This window comes from Chionomys nivalis, chromosome 8 (genome assembly GCF_950005125.1).
Source record: "Chionomys nivalis chromosome 8, mChiNiv1.1, whole genome shotgun sequence".
Taxonomy (NCBI): domain Eukaryota; kingdom Metazoa; phylum Chordata; class Mammalia; order Rodentia; family Cricetidae; genus Chionomys; species Chionomys nivalis.
In genome coordinates, this window is record NC_080093.1 from 22,865,146 (window position 1) to 22,884,656 (window position 19,511).

A 19,511-nucleotide genomic window follows, 5' to 3' on the forward strand; every position below is an offset into this window, starting at 1 on the left:
CACCGAAAAGATAGCACTGGGCAAGATGTGGAGAAAAGCACCCGTCCCCATCCTGCCAGAGCTCATCATTTACTGGCAGTCATCAGTAGTACTCTAGTATGGGTGCTCTTCTTAAAAAATTAAAACCTAGCAGTCAAACGCCTGGGTACAGATCCAAAGGAAATTATACCTTCATGCCCATGTTCATTAAAGTACTGTTCACAGTAGCCAGGTATCCATCAAAGGATGGGTGGGGTTTGTATACATAGTAGAATGCTACTCAGCTAAAAAGTAATGAAATCCTGAGGCCAGTGAGCTGACTCAGCAAGTAAAGCCACTCATTGCCAAGCCTGGCAATCTGAGTTTGGTCCCTGGATCTGAATGGTGGAAGCGGAACCAGTTCCCTCAAATTGCCCTAGGGCATGTGCGCACACATTCATACACATACAATGAATAATATAAATGAAATCTTGTCATTAACAGCACCATGGGTGAGCCAGAAAAACATGTTCAGGGAAATAAGTCACAGAAAAATGCTGCAAGAGCTTGCCATTTGCGGTATGTAATTATAATATTGGTGTTTCTACTTTCTGTGTCTATCTCAGCAAAGTGAAGACTAGCTTTCATTCAGGATAGGAGCCAGGCCAGGTATGGGGCAAAATGAGCAGCTTCTTGTGGCTGGAGCTGTTCCTAAACTCCCCCAAAAGTTATTTTTAGTAGCTTTTTTTCTAAGAAGGAACCCTTGTTTCTATGTGAGAGATGCCTCACTAGTAGGCGGGAACTTGAGGACTAGCCAAAAGGTCCAGCATTGGTGCTGTGCACTCCCGAACATATCAGTGTCCTTGTGTTTGTCTGCTCTTCTCTCTGTAATTCTCTACATTATTTTGGGGCTTGTTCATCAAAAATTGCAGATTTATCTAAAGTTTGAAGAGCTCTCATAAGGTTTTTTGGCATAGTGTCCGGAGAAGATGGTTTGCTAAAAACAAATGCTCTGGTTTTGGTTTTGGTTTGTCTTTGAGACAGGGTTTAGCACCATAACCCAGTCTGGTTTGGAACACTTTTGATTCTCCTGCCTCAGCTTAGTGGTGAGACAAAGACATGTGCCACTACACTGGAACAAATGCTAGATGTTTTAATACCTTTCTCTGAAATAAGTAAATTCTCAGGCCAATTGGATGCTGAACCAATCAGATTAAGTTTAGTCCCTGGTCATAAGTCATCAGTAGACAATCCTGTTTTCATCAGCTGGTATTAAAGCATTCTGTCCTACAGAATTCTCCTCATAAGGCATCTCAGCAATGCTAGTACTGTCACTCATTACTGTTATTTTTGAGGTTTATAAAGAGATGAAAAGATCTTCCTGACAAAGATGGATTAGAATCAGAGAAATGGGAAAGGTGTTTAAAATACCCAGGTAATTTACAATAATGTGTGAATGTAACAGATAAAGCTGTGCTATTTCTGTCTGCTATATTCATGTTATTTACGGAGATACTTATCTTCTCTGTTATTTGTCTGGTGTGAGAATCATTGGATTGAAAGTATTTCAGCCACTATAACAACAAAGAAATAAGAGGAACATTTGGGGACAAACCTCACCCTCTTGCTCTTTGCAAATTTACAATCTAATGAAGGGAATGGGAATTTTTTGATCTTCAACTTAAGATCTTATGTGGAATTTTTCTATGACTCATTTCTGGTAGAAGCTAAAAAGACAACATTAGATGTTCGAGTGTGTGTGTGTGTGTGTGTTCATTCAAGTAAACAAAGATTGTATGCAAGGCCTCATACATGCTAGAATAGGCATAGTCTACCACCAGCTATGTTTCCAGTCCATTGATTAGAATTTAATGCGTTGCCTATTCAAATGGTGATTTAAGCCAGGTGTGGTGGTACATATCTTTAATCCTAGCTCTCTGGAGGCAGAGGCAGGGTGATCTGAGTTTGAGACCAGCCTGGTTTATGTATGGAGTTCTAGAAAAGCCAGGGCTACACAGTGAGACCTTGTCTCCAAAAATAAATAAATTGTTGGATGCTGGAGAGAGTGCACCAGTTACAAACATACATTGCTCTTGCTTATAGGGGCCCAAGTTCTAGTCCCAGCACTCACCTGTTGTGGGAATTGCGGGGCTGCATTCCTGCCACCCAGCTCCCGGCCACCTGGCTAGCTTATGCCCCAAAATAACAACACACAAACTGTATTTTTTTTTTTTTTTGGTTTTTCGAGACAGGGTTTCTCTGTGGTTTTGGAGCCTGTCCTGGAACTAGCTCTTGTAGATCAGGCTGGTCTCGAACTCACAGAGATCCGCCTGCCTCTGCCTCCCAAGTGCTGGGATTAAAGGCGTGCGCCACCACCGCCCAGCTACAAACTGTATTCTTTTAAACACTGCCTGGCCCATTAGTTTTAGCCTCTTAATCCATTTTTAATTATCTGTGTAGCACCACGAGGTGTGCTTACCGGGAGATTTTAGCCTACGTCCATCTTGGGTCGGAGCTTCATCACATCTGTCCCACAGAGGAGAGCTATCGAGTCTGAGCTCACTTTCTCTTTCTCCCAGCATTGTTCTGTTTACTCCACCCACCTAAAGGCTGGCCTATCAAATGGGCCAAGGCAGTTTCTTTATTAGCACCAATGCCCTTCCTCCATCACCCACCATGTTATGTGGTTCACAACTGCCTAGCTACGGGAGGACCTGAGCCTCTAGCATTTGAGAGCACCAAACACATTTACATACACACAGTTAAAAAAAAAATCTTACCAATTAAGGACACCACATTTGCTGATCTGAGAATGTAGATCAGTTGGTTCCTAGCATACTGATGCCCTGGGTGTGGTTGCCTATAATCCTAGATTTCATGAAGGCAAAGCAGGAGGATCAGAAGTTCTAGGTTCCTCCACTACATGGGTTTGAGTCCAGCTATGACTACATGAGGCTCTGTTTAAAATTTTTTTTTAAATATTTATTTCTTTATTATGTATACAATATTTTGTCTACATGTATTCCTGCAGGCCAGAAGAGGGCACCAGACCTTATTACAGATGATTGTGAGCCACCATGTGGTTGCTGGGAATTGAACTCAGGACCTTTGGAAGAGCAGGCAATGCTCTTAACCACTGAGCCATCTCTCCAGCCCCTGTTTAAAAATTTAAAAATAAAAATTGTTTGCAAGTCTTGCTTTGGTTTTTGAGATACCCTGGACTGGTCCTGGAGATTGCTGAGTTCTTCATCCTCCTACCATCACCTTCCAGATGCTGGGATCACAGGCTTGTTTGTATACCCAATACCTAGGAAGGTTTGCTTTTTGTATATTTGTTTGAGACAGGATTAGAAGGGAAGTAATCAAGTAACAGTCTGCCCTGTGGTGATTTTGGTGTGTATGTTAAACAGCTTCAAATAAAACATGACAAATATATTTGTTTACTGGCTACAAAATTAATGCAAGAAATCCAAATGTTAATGTAGTGTACATACATTCATGCAAGCAAAACACTCATCATACACGTAAAATAATTTTTAAAAAGAATTGTGATAATTAGGAATTAAGTTCAGGAACCAGATATAGTGGAGAATGCTTTTAATCCCAGCACTCAGTAGGTGAAGGCAGGTGTCTCTTGTGAGTTCCAAGACAGCCCACACTACATAGAGAAACCCAATATCCAAAAACTAATATTGAAATAAAGTTCAAAGATCCAAAAAAAACCTCCCCAGTAAATCCAGAACTGATAAAAGTGGTAAGAGAAGTAGCTGGATAAAATCAGGAAGCAGATACAGGAGGACCTGAGTTCCAGGACAGTCTGGTCTATATAGCAAGTTCCGAGGCTACATAGTGAGGCTGTCTAAAACACAAGACAAACCTCAAATACTAGAATAAACCTAACCAAGGAAATGAAAGACTTCAATAATAAAAACTTTAAAACACAGAAGCCTTCTCTGTAGGGAAAGGCTCTTGCTATGCAAACCTAGTGACTTGAGTTGACTGTCTGGATATGTAGAAATGCATACAACTCCAGAGTTATCCTCTCTCTTCCGCCTGTGCACTGTGGCACCCACTGCCACACAGTAATAATGTAGAAATCATAAAGGAAGTGGTTGACGATAGAAACTCATTTATTAAGTCTGTTCATGGACTGGCTGACTTAATATTGTGAAAATGACTGTATTACCAACATGATCTACAGACTCAATAAAGTCATCATAGGAATTCCAATGGCATTTTTCCCAGAACAAGAGAAAAATTATGAAATTCTCTGAGCACAAAAGAAATGAATTATAAAGAAAGTAATGCTGTAGGTACCGCAATATTCGGTCTCAAACCATTTTACAGAGGTATACTAAGAAAAATTACAGGGTACGGGCACAAAAACAGTGTATGTAGACCAATAGAGTGGGAGACACGGGCCAAGCATGATGCATCCTTGTCATCTCAGAACTCAGAAGGTACAACAGAAGGATTGCCATGAGGTTGAGGGTAGCCTGGACTATTACTGTGTAATACACTGTCTTAATCACAGGAACAAATTGTGCTTCCTGCCAGGCATAATGGCGTTCACTGCCATCCTAGCACCTTGTAGGTTGAGGCAGAAGGATTGGGAGTTCAACATGAGTTTGACCTGGTCACCAACCAAACCAACCACATACAGCTACAGTCACCTAATCTTTGACAAGGATGTCAAGAGTAAACATAGAGGAAAAGGCAGCATCTTCAAACATTGTGCTTGAATTTGGGTATCCACGTGTGATGTGGACAGATTGTAACTAGACCCTTATTCAAAATGGGTCAAAATGCTCTCAGGTCTGATGCTCTCAGACTGCTGCAGGAGGGCATGGCAGTGTATGGGCATAGACTTTCTGCAAAGGAGAACAGGAAATAATCCTGAGAATTAGCAAGTGGGATTGCATGAAATTAGGAAACTATCAATAGAGTGAAGAAATAGCCTATAGAACAGGAAAACAAGTCTGCCAGCTGTGCACCCAGCAGGGGATTAATAGTTATAATGTGTACAAAATTAACAACAAAAACCCTCATCCAAACAATTAATGGGGGTAATGAATTGAATGGACATGCCTCACCTCAGAGGAAGAACTGCAAATGGCCAGCAAATACCTATAAAAAGGTTTAACACTCTTAGCCTTAAAACAAATGCAAACTACAACTGCCTTGATTGTTTTCTCAGGCCGGTGAATATGGCTAGCATCGAGAAAACAAGAGACAATAGCCTGTTGTGGTGACTCACACTTGTAATTCTGTCACTTGAGAGGCACAGAAGTAGGAGGATCACCATGAGTGTGAGGTCAGCGTAGGCTGCAAGTGAAACCCTGCCTCAATAAAGAACAAATGCAAAGATATAAACAAACTCTTATATATTGCTGGTGGGAATGTAAATTTGTATAGCCACTATGGAAATCAGCATGGAGGTTCCTAACAATCTAATATTTCTTAAATGTATTATCTAGCACATAGCAGTAACATTCCTGAGTATATACTCAAAGAAGTATACAGAGAGACTGTTATGGATCCGTGTTTATTGCTGCCAACCTAAGAGTCTGTTAATAGATAAGAAAATGTGATACATAGGCTTTATAGCACATGCCCTTAATCCCAGCATTGCAGGACAACCAGGGCTACATAGTATGATCCTGTATTTAAAAAAATGTGGTAAATATACAAAATGAAGTTTCACCTATAAAGATATCTGAAGTTATGACATGTAGGAAAATGAATGGATTTGGAGTTCTTTATGTTATAAAGCTTAGAAAGACATATATCACATTTTCTGTCATGCAGAATCTACACACACACTACCGCCACCACTGAAGTAGAAGAATGGGGGAGGGGGCTATAAGAGGGAAAGAAGAAAGGAGGGAGAAGCAAGAGAGAATAATAGAATACATGTCTCGTGAAAGCAAAAAGGGACACTAGGGGAGGAGGAAAGACACAAGAAAGAGGAAAATGTGTGGAGAAACGAGGAGGAGGTCTTATGGTGTGTACATGTTTGCAGCTCTCACAGTGAAGCCCATTTCCATGTGTACAGGCCAAAATTTAAAACGAGATTGCAGGCTGGGGAGAGAGCTATCGGTAAAGTGCTTGTCCTGCAAGACCCATGTTTAATCCCAGGACCCATGTAAATAAGGTGGCTGTGGTGGCATGGGTTTGTGTACTGGCTCTGGGGAGACTGAGGCGGGTGGGTCTTCCTTACAGCTATTCTTATCTCTAGATGAAAGCACTGCTATTTTCCCCCAACATTCTTTTCAGTATTCATTACCTTTCTCTAATGGAAGCATTTGACTCAAACTGGACTACTCACAAATAGTCCTCATAGAAGCAAATTTATCAAATTTCAAATTGCCATCAGAATTGGCTTATGTTCTACAGACAATCAAAGCATGTCATGTGTTACTCTCTCCCTCGACTGTGTACAATGCTATCCAGTCTCGTGTGTGTGTGCATGAGCAAGTGTTCATATGGGAATGTACGTGAGTGGCAGCCAGAGGTCGACATTAGATGTGTTCCTCTCCCATCTTCCCCTTATTTTTTTTGTGACAGGGTCTTTCACTGAACCTGGAGCTCACCAATTTGGCTAGGCTGGTTGACCTGCCCAGTTTGATTATAGGCCTGTGTGGTCATCTCTGGTTTTTCATATGTGTGCTATGAGTTCAAACTCAGGGCCTCATGCTTGTGCAGCAGGCACTTGGCCAACTCGGCCATCTCCCCATTGCCAAACTCTTGACATGTAGCATAACAGTGTCATCTACAAAGCTCATGTTGGGGAACCATGTAATTGTTACACATGGGGAGGGGCGTGAGGGTACGTGTCTTTAATCCCCAGAGGCACCTCTGAGGCAGAGACAGGTAGATCTCTGTGAATTCCATTCTAGCTAGAGCTATGTACTGAGACTCTGTCTCAACAAAAGCAAAACCAAAACAACAAAGAAAAACAAGCCATAAATTTGTATGTTACACTAAAGCATATTAATAGGTGTGAAGCAAATAGTGATCATTCATTTATAGCTGGTATAGTAATACTATCATAGAGATCTTAGATAAAATACTGGTTAGGACCAAGATGGAGCATATTTCAATTCATCAGTGAGGGATATAAACAAACGTCAGATTCTCAAACTGCTTCTCAAATTGGTTGTCTCTTCTGTATGTTGTCCTGCCATCAGGAGCCCATTTGCAGTTCTTTTCAGAAATGGAAAATGAGAAGAAGCTAAAATCATGAACTTTAAAGAAAGCATTAGTTCAAATTCCCATGGAGGTCTTTTTGTTTTGTTTTGTTTTTCAAGACAAGGTTTCTCTGTGTAACAGAGTCCTGGAACTCACTTTGTAGACCAGGCTGGCCTCGAACTCACAGAGATCTGCCCGAGTGCTGGGATTAAAGGCCAACACCACCATCACCTGGTCCATGGAGGTCTTTTGCAACTCTTCCCCTCTCTCAGTTCAAAGTGCTCATCCCACCCCATAAAGCCTAAATCTATTTACTTTGTGTTCTCAGGTGTTCGGCAGTTATAGTTTTAAGTGAACAGGATTCTCACTTATTCTTTAGGTTAGGTGCTAAGAACCAGTGGTCCCTGATACTTTTACATTCGAATCAGATTTTGTTTTCATGGAATATTTGCCCTGAAATGAGAGATAATGGTGGTGGTGGTGTGTTGTTGTTAAGGAGAACACTGAGTAATTTGTAATTTTGAATACAAAGTACTTTTATTTTCTCTCTCAGTAGAGATTTTTTTTTTCCAGTGGTTTAACAGGCAGCATGGCATCACTGGGAATGGGAGAGAAGGCACAAAGGGACAAGCGATAGAATCACGATGTTAACCCATCAGTGCTAATCTGTCCATGTCATTGTGGGTGAAGCAAGCTGCTCTCCTGCGGGGAGATGAATTTCAGGTTCCAAATAATGAGAAGAGTAAGCCCTTTTAGATGCTTTGGAACACATCCCCTGTGGACTGATGGGAGACAATAGTAGCTGTATAAATTCAGAAGAGATTTCTTCACTCTAGGTTATAATAGGGCTGAGGAATGAGGCAGGGAGATCTGAACTGGGTAACCCTTTCTCATCTTTGAATGGAGGAAAAGGAAAGAGGACAAAGGTGGAGGTGACAGAGTTAGAAAGTAGAAAGCAGTGAGACTCGTGAGTGGTTTCAGGGATGTTGCTGAAAAGTCTGGCGTCTTCAAGGAATGCTTTTCTTCCCTTCCCGTTATTCCGTAGTACTAATGAGTCCATTTTATGATCATTTTTCAGTGCAAAGGAGTTTTGTGGCATTGTATGCTTCATAGATTAAATGTAGTTTAAGGTTTCATTTGTTTTTATAGAACTGGATGTTGTACTAAGAGCGGTGGGCTAAGTTCCTAGCACCCGGCCGCCCGCATGGCTAGCTTATGTCCCTAAATAATTACACGGAAACTGTATTCTTTTAATCACTGCCTGGCTCATTAGTTCTAGCCTCTTATTGGCTAGCTCTTACATATTGGTCTAACCCATTTCTAATATTCTGTGTAGCACCATGATCTGGTGGCTTACCAGGGAGATCTTAACCTGCGTCTGTGTCTGGTGGGCGAATCATGGCGACTCACTTACTCGGCTTCTTTCTCCCAGCATTCTGTCTGTTTACTCCACCCACCTAAGGGCTGGCCTATAAATGGGCCAAGGCAGTTTCTTTATTAAATGAAAGTAACTCCTCCATCAACTGGAGGTTTCAAATTTAAGAAGGTTTCAAATTTAATCTTTCCATTCTCAGTACCACTGTAAGTAGTAACTGGTGATAGATGAAGCCATAGCTCCGCTAAACACTGGGCCCAAGCTGCGACGAAGCAGCCTTCAGAATTCCGTTATTATGGGCTGCCTTGGCAGATCCAGAGCCTTGATGTATTTCTACTTTCATTTTACAGATGTAAAATGTAGTACTTTCTCCTTCCTATGATATAAATAATGGTGAGATGTGGAAGGCAAATGGAGAGAGTAAGAGAAACTCCACTAAGAATTTTATAGAAACTAAGCTGGGGAGATGGCTCAGTGGGATTAAAACACTTGCCAAGCAAAGCGTGAGCGTCCTGGAGTTTGGATCCCCAGGACTCAAATGGAAGCCAAGCATGGATGCTTGTAATCTCAGCACTCAGGGGGTGGAGGCAGGATCCCCAGGGCAAGCTGGCCAGCTTCACTAGGCCGACTCACAAACTCTTGTTTAGTTCAGCAAGAGACCTTGCCTCAGTAAATGAAGTGGTGGGCAATTAAGGAAGACACATGATATCAGCTTCAGGACTCTATATGTATGTGCAAACACACTTGTATACATATGTGGCCCCATACATGTGACATTGCATACATACAAAAATTCACAGAAATGGATTCTTTAAAGAAACAACTAATGACATATAATTTCTATACATTTTCAGGGCATTTGTGAAGTTGTGTGTGTGTGTGTGTGTGTGTAGTAAGAAGTTTGGAATGCCCATCATATGCAATAACTTAGTTATTTAGAATATTTTTTCTGTGAGTGATATCTGATGGTAATATAAAGTTCAAATGAAGATTTACAAATTATTCTTAAAAGGCTCTTATCTATGTCTGATATAGATAATAGGCCCCAGTATACCCAATAAAGACTTATACGACTCGTGAGGCTGGGTTCCAGCAGCTACCACAGCCATTTGAGTTGTTGTGACTTTAATGCTTCATGAAGGTTTTCCCCGGGGTGTGAACTGTGAAGCAGAACAGGATCTCCAGATTAGCATTTCAAGAATACTTAGATAACGTTTGTGTGAACATTTCTCTAATTTCTAAATTCACCATTTTGATACAAATACCCATGGTTTTCTTCTGTGTTTACATGCAGCCAGGAGCTATGGGCGGAGACGAGGTAATTGTTTTTTTAATGAGATCTTTTGCTTGCCAAACTGTAAGTGTGACTATGTGCGTGTTTATGCCTGTGTGTATAAGACAGTAATTAATATATGGTGTGATGTTTTAGCTTAATTATTTTAGGAAAGCAATTCTTCATTGCTTTTATTATAATCATTTATTATAATTATTGGTAATTTGTTCTTTTAGTCTTTTTTTGGTTTTTTGAGACAGGGTTTCTCTGTGGTTTTGGAGCCTGTCCTGGAACTACCTCTTGTAGACCAAGCTGGTCTCGAACTCACAGAGATCCGCCTGCCTCTGCCTCCCGAGTGCTGGGATTAAAGGCATGCGCCACCACCACCTGGCTTGTTCTTTTAGTCTTAATAAAGTTACAACAAAGACAACTTTATCTGGAAGTTTTTGTTTGGAATTTTGTGAATGAACATGAGGAAATAAAGGCCAATTTGGCCCTGTATTTCTATGTCCTTTTCATATGATTTAGAGGACATGGTCTCAGTTTTGGGGGACAATTTTTGATTTTACTAAGTTGTCTGGTGATTTTCTTTTCTGTTGCATCCAAAGGCAAGCTTCTCCTGAGGCTAGGAGAAGTTTTCATTTTAGGGTCCCTTCCAAGGTCTTTACCTATAATTTGTGTGTATATGTGTGTGTGCGTGTCCCTTTAAGCCTGAGCTAATGAGTATAACTTTCATTTGTGTAATGCTGTACCCCTTGACTATTTCCTCACCTGTAACTATGGTTTGAGAAGTAGCAAGAGGAAGCCTAGCTGATGGGAAAGGTGGGATTTAGGACGAGCCCCTGGGCTGTGCTCACAGCCTGTGATTTAGAGCTGGCTTCCTCATCTGCAGATTATGAGGGAATAGAACCAAACTTGCCCAACTTCATAACGTCCAAAGTTCTGGATTTAAGAAAAGGTGTACATGTGCATCAAGCATTCCACAAATGTAAGACCTGTCTGCTGCTCATTGCAGAAGCTGAGAAGGGTGACGTTGGCTTGCTGGGTGACTTCAGATCAAAGCCGGAACCAATATTTGAGTCTGTCTCTTTGTTTCATATTTGCTAATATTTACCTTTTTCAGAATGTCTGACTTTGTTGTCATAAAGAGAAAATAATGATATTAAATTGATAGTATTTTATCATTTATTACACAGTAAATATTTATTGGATAAATGAATATTGACTGAATTTAATGTATGTATGATGAAATGTTAATTATAATCATTTCTACTTTGGGTAATATATTTTTGTATCTTTGTATAAAATAATTTTTATTCACATAAATTTTATCTATAGAACGTAACTGCTTACTTTTAGAACAAGAAAATTTTCAAATGATAGATAATTGCCTCTTTTGTCAAAGACTTCTTCAAGGAAAGTTACTGGCATTTAAAATAATCTGATGATGAACAGTAATATTTTTAGATATACCTTAATCATAAAGGTAAAGGCCTACAATAACATCTCCTCTCTTTATATCATTTGGTATATTGTTATAGCACTCTGCCATTTTGCACAACACTTGTTGGTAGGAAATGCAGGAAGGAGTAGGGACTGAAGCATTTTCCATAGGAAGCAGAAACCTCCTGGAGAGTAGACAGGAGGGACTGCCCTTTTCTCATGCATGGGTCAGCCACTTTTCATGACTGGCCTCTGGTGTCTTAAGCTTGCCCCCTTCTCAATTGCTCTGTTCTGCAGCGCCATCTTTGTGAAACACACTTGCTCCACGTCATCGCTCTCACTCCCCACTGAGGGTTCCCCTCTCACCCCATCTTCGTCATTCAATGTGCTTTGCTCGCCTCTGGTCGTCACCACGTACTGGCTGCTCACCCACACTTTTACACCTTACTTCACTAATGTGAACCAAATTTAAGCCTTTTCCTTTCTTTCTTAATTCATTTTAAAGTGTGTGTGTGTGTGTGTGTGCGGCACACGCATGTGTGTGCATGCATGCCTGGCGCCTGCAGAGGCCAGAAGAGAGCATCTGACCCCCTGAAACTGGAGTTAGAGATGGTTGTGACCTGCTGGGAACCAAACCTGAGTCCCGAGTAAAAGCAGCAAGTGCTCTTAACTGCTGAACCATCTTTCCCATCCTGCCAAGCCTTGACCTTTTTAAGAAGCCCTGCCCGGTGGCCTTACAGACAGTATTTTCTTCTGCTTCTATTACCTTGTATTCCTCCTGTCTTTCCTTTGTACCCTGATTCTTCAGTTGAAGATAAGTTATTTGAGGACAATTATTACTTGTGCCTAACACTATGCTCTGTGTATAGTCATATTAAATACTTTTAATTAGGATTATTTTGAGATAACACTCATCTATGTAGAAGAGTTTGCTTTATATTTTTTAAGTTATTAGCTCAAAATAATATTTGCTTAAAGTCCTGGTCGCTCAGAAGACTAAGGCAGGAGGATCACTTGAACTAGGAGTTTGGGGCCAGCCAAGAAGTACTGTGAGCTCCTATTTATAACAAAAATAAAATATTGAAAATTACTTGGTAGACATAGTAGTACACGTCTGTAATTCTAATGCTTGGGAGGCTGAGGCAGGAGAATTGCCTTATATTTGAGGCTAGACTAGCATACATAAACAGCACCAGACCAGACTATCCAGGGTTTCACAGCAATACCTTCTTGAAACCCCAAAAAGCCAAGCTTTTAATACCAGCACTTGGGAGGCAGAGGCAGGCAGATAAATCTCTGAATTCAAGTCCAACCTGGTCTACATGGTGAGATCCTGTCTTAATAAATAAATAATAAATAAGTGACTTTAATAATTTTTTGTACAATAAAGTTTAATCACAATTATAAAAATGTGGCGTTGGGTTTTCACTATTAACATTATATACAATCCAGCCCAACAAGAAGGGCCTGCCCCCATCCTGGCCCACTGAGCCAGAGCTCTGAGACACCAGGGTGGGAGGGTGACCCACAGGGTCTGGCAGGAACAGATGAGGCAGGGTTCCAGGCACAGAGTTCCCAGGACTAGCGATTATGTTAAAATTTAAACTGCTCAAAACATCTAAATAAACTCAGTGATAGATATTAATTACTTCATTCTATTTACGATTAAGAATAGAACTTACAGGGCTGCAGAGATGGCTCAGTGGTGAAGAGCACTGACTGCTCATCTGTAGGACCCAGGTTCAAGTTCCAGTACCCACATGGCAGCTCACAACTGTTTGTAACTACAATTCTGGGGGACCCAACACCCTCACACAGACGGGTAAAACACCAATGCACATGAAATAAAAACAAATTTAAAAAAAGAATAGAACTTGAGGGACAAGTGGGATGGCTCGAGGTAAAGTACATGCCATACAAACCTATGGCGACATGCCATGCAAACCCTATGATGATGGCATGCCATGCAAACCTATGGTGATGACATGACATGCAAACCCTGTGGTGATGACATGACATATAAACCTATGATAAAATGACATACAAACCTATGATGACATGACATACAAACCTATGATGACATGACATACAAACCTATGATGACATGTATTTTCTCTCAGGGACCCACAAAGGTGGATGGAGAGAACAGACTCACAAAGTTGTCTTCTCCACATGATCTCCAGCCCACATGCATCATACCCACAATAATAAATTAAAAAATTAAAACACAGTAAAAAAGAACAGAACTTTACTCTAACTCATATTCTATGTGTTATATATACATGTTGGTAAATTCTTTAGGAATGGGAAGTAGGAATGTATGTGGAAGATTTGAGAGAATTTCAGGAACTCTTTGGATGCTGGAAGAAAAGTGGGAAGCAAGGCATCTAGTCTGTGATTCAGCAAGAAGAGAGTGTAGAGGTGAGCCTGTCATGTCCCTGAGTTTGCATGGATCCAGCTTGAGGAAAAGCTGTCAATAAGATGGTCCATGCTGTCTTGGTGAATGGCTTTTGAATCAGAAGGCGAATCTCTGGGCACAGCTATGCCAGGCTTTTGAAAGAGAGTTTCATGATACAAGTAATGAAAGCAGGAAAGAACTTGGGCATTAACCAAAGGCTTGGATGGGAATATTGGAGATCATCTCTTTGGAGGCCAAGCAATTCTAGCAATGGAACTGGGGGAAAGGGGCTGAGGAAAAACTAGGAGGAGAAGAGAAGGATTAGGTGGAGTTGTAGCTCAATGGTAGAGTCCTTATCTGGCTTTAATCCCCAGTGCTGGGGGAAATGGTGCAGCGGAAAATATATGTGAAAGAATAAGACTGGAAAATAAGAATCATTTTTCCCTATTAATATCCATTTTTATTTTGTTACTGCAGACAATCTTGTCTGTTACATCAAAGAATCTTAACCTTATCTTTCAGGAATATTCTTCCTCTAACAAGTTTAATGTGTATTCAACTCTGCTGGAAACTAGGTTGCTAGATAGAGCCATGTAAGACCTTTGCTTGTGCCCTTTCCCCTCTTTTCCTTCCTTTCTACTTTCCTCCTCTTCCCCCTTTTATTTTATTTTATTTTTTTTAAAAAAAAAACAACCAGGGACTCCCTTTATCGCCCTCTCAGCCTGTATTCACTGTATAGCCCAAGGGTTTCTCAAGCCGTGACAGTGCTGCTGCCTTCATTTTCCCCAGCGCTGAGCTTTCTGGTAGGTGCTCGCAGCTTGCACATTTAATGAATATTGTAATTTTAAATTTTACATGGTTATGAGTTTTTTCTGGGCTCCTGAAGACATTTGTTTACAAGTAGACAGATTAATTGTACCAATGGTGTGTGTGTGTGTGTGATGTTTGCTGCTAGTGACTGAACCCAGGTCCTTACGCACACTAAACATGTGTCCTACCATTGAGCTGTACCTCCAGCTCTGCACCAGTATTCTTATGTTTAACAGAAATTTCTAGTTATTCAGCAGCAAAGAAAATCCAAAAATTTCCATTTGAACAGTGCAGATGAGCAAATACAAAGAATGGTTGGAAGCCGGGCGGTGGTGGCGCACGCCTTTAATCCCAGCACTTGGGAGGCAGAGGCAGGCGGATCTCTGTGAGTTTGAGACCAGCCTGGTCTACAAGAGCTAGTTCCAGGACAGGCTCCAAAACCACAGAGAAACCCTGTCTCGAAAAACCAAAAAAAAAAAAAAAAAAAAAAAGAATGGTTGGAGTTAATATTGTAAATAGTTAGGCCACAAACGTGACTCTATACCAGTGGATGCCTTAATTGATTACAAAGTTCTAAAGTTCAATAAAACAAACTTGGATTCATGAGTTGAGGTCATCTTTCTGTGTCAAGCCAGTTCTGAGAGGCCTTGCAGCTGTGCTGGTGAGACCATGGTACCTGTCTGTCATTCTGCTAATGCAAACTGAGTTTTGTGAGCTTGTCTATTGAAAGACAGAAATAAATGGTTCTGAAGTAAAGAATAGACATGAGTTGGACTTAATGTTTGTGATGGTAATATCTTGATTGTTATTGGTCAATATAGTAATGGGAAATATGAACACAGAAGAGAGCGAGAGGAATTGAATAGTTTTCCCTATTCTGAGAAACTGGTGTGGGAAGATCAGAAGGAAGAGTGAAAATGGAGTTCCAGGCCTTCTGCTCCTTTAAGTGTTGCAATCCTGCCTGGTTGTATACTCCAGACATGGTCTCTCACTTTGCTTGGAGTTTGCTTTAGATAGGACAGAGATGATAAATAAGTGAGACAGATATTCTTATTCATTTGATAAAAGCCAGGGGTTGATGATGTGGCTCAGTGGATAAAGATGCTTGCTGCATAAATCTGGTGACCTGAGTTCAATCATCGACCCCACCTAAAGATGGAAAAAGTGAACCAACTGCACCAAATTGTCCCCTCACTTCTGCATGTGCACCATTGCCCCAGAGCAACACAGTAATGAAAGTAAAGTAATTGTTAAAAGCCCAGGCATGGTGTTGTAAGCTTGTAACTCTAGAACTTGTTGTGTAAATTCATTTCACCAATAGCTTTGTGGTACTGGGTTTGGGGTGTGACTTCTTGCCTGCAGAGGGGATCTCTTAAAAGGAGAAAGGGTGGCCTGCTCTCTTGTGTTGTGAAGACCAAGTTAGACAGCGTGAAGTGGTGTGTGACCCATTCCCAGCCCCTTGATCCCCAACTCCGTGAGTCTGTTCTCCCTGGCACTCCTTAATAAATTTATATATATATATATATATATATATATATATATATATATATATATATATATATATTTGTATATTTCTTCGTGGCTCTCACTACAGAACTTGGTAGATAGAGGCAGAAGGATTAGGAGTTCAAGGTCAGCCTTGTCTTCTTAATGAATTCCAGGCCAGCCTGAGCTGCAGGAAACTTTCTCTCTGCCAGTACTAGGAAGAAAAGAATGGGAGATACCTATCTCACTGGTGGAGGTCAGGTGATATTCAAAGTGAAGCATAAAAGGACAAGGGACATCTGGGACTTTTTTGTTTGTTGAGATAGGATCTCACTACCTGTTCTAGTCTGGCTTTGAATTTAGGGTTCTATGGTGTCTCATTCTAGAGAATTGGGATTGCAGGCATACACCACCATGCATGGCTTTTAATTTTTTAATTATGAAAAGTTTCAAGTTTCAAACTTACAAAAAATGGAATAGTTTCATTAGAACTCTCTTCCAGCCTTTGTAGGCAGCAATCATGCATGCATTGCCCATATATACATTCAGGTAAAATGCTCATAAATGATTTTTTTTTTTTTTTTTGGTTTTTCGAGACAGGGTTTCTCTGTGGCTTTGGAGCCTGTCCTGGAACCAGGCTGGTCTCGAACTCACGGAGATCCACCTGCCTCTGCCTCCCAAGTGCTGGGATTAAAGGTGTGCGCCACCATCGCCTGGCATGAATCTTTTATAAAGGGAAGATGGGCAAAATAGCTTGTGCAAAAGGCTTTATGCAAATAGTAATGCACAATACAGTATACATAAATTTTGAAAATATATGCTGAGTAAAGATGCCAGTTACCTGTTATATAGCATTCCACTCATCTAAAATCCATAAGAGGAAAATCTGCTGGGACACAAAGATGAATGGTGTGGCCTAGAACTGAGTGGTTGAGGGAAGATGGAATGTGACTTGAAATTGGATAAATGTATGAATTATATGACATGTGAATTATATTTCAATAAAACTGCTGTCTTTAAAAAGAGTCAGGGCAAAGAAATGGATGGAGCTGGTGAGTGTAGGGTGAGTTTGGAGGGAGGAAAAGGACCGGCTTTGACTGACTTTGACTTCTTGTAGGGATTTTGAGCCTAGTCCAAGTGTGGAAGGAAATTGTTGCAGGGCCTAGTGACTACATTTATGTTTTGAAAGCACCACTCGGCCACTTGAAGAGGAATGGGTACAGAAGAGGGGTTGCCTTGTTAGTGCAATGGCAATGAGGCTGCAGAGAGATTAACAATGATGTACTCTGGAGAGAAGGAGCAATAGAATTGGAAGGATGACATCATGCTGATGAATTGAATGTGGCAAGTAACTCAGAAGGTGACCTTAGCAATGTTGAGGTTCTGGTGGAAGCTATGGGGTGAATGGTAACACCACGACATGAAATGGGAGTGGGAGAAAAGGTGAGGGTGGATAGTAAGAGTTTACTCATGACTGAATGTGTTGACAGACACCTATAATCTTAACACGCAGGAGGCAGAGACAGAGGCAGGCAGATTGGAGTTTGGGGACAGCCTTTTCTATATAATAAAGATCCTGCCTCCAAAAAAACAAAAAGTAATAAGAATTTGCTTGCAAGTTTATGATGCCTAAGATATATCACTTTTTAATAAAAAAGTCAAGTCTGTTTTTGTTACATAAGATTTCTGGGCAGGGCATAGTGGCATGTGCTTGTAATCCTAGCACTGAGTATGCTGAAACAGGATCAAGAGTTTAAGGCCATCCTGGGCTACATAGTGAGGCCTGTCTGAAAACAAAGAAACAGACCCGAGCATGCAAACAAACAAAATGTGTTTAAAAAGGAGCCTGGAGTCTCTAGAGACCTAAAAACCTTTCATCTGGATCACTTCTTACATTACAAAGTAAGACACAGATAGGGGATCTGTCTTCTCCACAGTTAAAGACTGGAGATTAAGCTGGAAACTCTTTCTGTTTCCATAGAGATATGTTATTTATTTTTAGGAAGCTATTTCTCATTATCCATTATTGTTAAATTCTTAGACTAATTTCTGAGCTACTTGCAAGACTGAGCTGAAAGGCATCTGAAAATGGAAGCCTTGGACTAGGAGTGCCCTAGAGCAGCGAGGGTCATGGCAGGGGCTTGGCAAGAGCTCACCTTTGAATATATTTAGAAGCACAGCATGGCCACTGGCTCTGGTTTTCTCACCATTTGCTGCAGGAAGGTGCCTCCTGAAAAGGACCATCACGAAGAGGTTTTCCTGTAGCACGAGTAATAAAAACCCAGAGACAGATATTGGGGTTCAAGCTGAAAGGTCAGAGAAGAAAAGCGGTCAGTCACTAGAGAGTTCTTACCTCTACGAAATCTTCAGACTGAAAAGAGAGCGAGTTCCTGTCTCATCTCACTTTATATTCCTCTCTAGTGCTGGGATTAAAGGTGTGCACCACCACTGCCCGGCCTCTATGGCTAACTAGTGTGGCTTCTGGGATTAAAGGTGTGTGCACCCACTGCCTGACCTGTATGGCTGACTAGTGTGGCTAGTTTTGTACACTGATCGTCAGGCAAGCTTTATTTGTTAGATCATAAACAATATCCCCTTGTCTACTAGCACTTTGAAGGTCGCCTGGTGCTTTGATCCCCGGGTCATTTAGTTTTAGCTCATTGTCACTTTCATGTATTATTCATTCATGCTCTGGTTCAGACACTGCATCTGGACAATAACAGAGTATATACCGGAAGAGCATTTAGTGGAGTGCCTCATGGCCAAGTTAGAACAGTCAAGAAACCTTTCCTTTCCCTTCTGGTGGAAGATTGTATATACACTTTCTGTGGAAGTATCTTGAGGTTCTAATTCAGATTTATAATGTCTTCTTTTGGTGTTGGGGTATGTTTCCCTTAAAGAACAGGAATTATGTCAGAGGGTTGCTAGATACTGAGGCCGGAATGTAGGACAGTTCACATGCAGCTCCTTAAGATTTCAGTTCCTAAGAACACGTCCAGGAGGTAACATTTTAGCAGTTTCCCTAGGGCTGGCATTGTTTGTTTGTTTGTTTGTTTGTTTGTTTTTTATGTAGCCCATCCTTAGCACATCCCCAACCCAATCACTATTATTTGCATTAAGGCAGGGTCTTGCTGGCATGAGTAGATTGGGGTATTGCTGGCCTCAGACGTGAGATTTTCCTACTTCAGCCTCCCACGTGCTGAGATTTCAGGCATGTGCCAAACAGCCCATCTGGGACAATTTGCTTTGAGCATGGATGGATTCCAACCAAATGACTACATGGATAATAGCTTCACGAGGGTTCCGTGGACTGCTCAGAGTACCAGTGCACTAACTTACCCTGGTGTGCGTCTATGGCAATGGAAGCATCACTGGCCAATTTGTCACCGGTTCAGAAGTCACCCCTCACATTAACAAAGTGTTAAATTCATGCACAGAGTCTCTGTTAAGAGCCAAAGGCCGGATGTTCTATTCTCAGCACCCACAATCAGGCATGTGACTCCAGCTATAGGGGATCCAACTTCTTCTGGCATCCATAGGCACCTATGCGAACATGGCAAACACACAAATGCCTGAAG

At 41.1% G+C, this 19,511-nt stretch overlaps 1 protein-coding gene across 8 annotated transcripts in view; it reads left to right on the forward strand.

Annotated features, from left to right (window-relative positions):
• The window catches only part of Cpeb3 (cytoplasmic polyadenylation element binding protein 3), a 191,720-nt gene that overhangs the window by 100,897 nt on the left and 71,312 nt on the right, over window positions 1-19,511 (forward strand). For 6 of the 8 annotated variants that reach the window (XM_057777651.1, XM_057777650.1, XM_057777649.1 and 3 more), the window contains exon 5: window positions 9,819-9,842. The exons of the other annotated variants lie outside the window; for them this stretch is intronic. In XM_057777651.1, coding sequence (XP_057633634.1) covers window positions 9,819-9,842 — 24 coding nt within the window. The remainder of the gene's footprint in view (window positions 1-9,818; window positions 9,843-19,511) is intronic. 8 annotated transcript variants of the gene reach the window in all.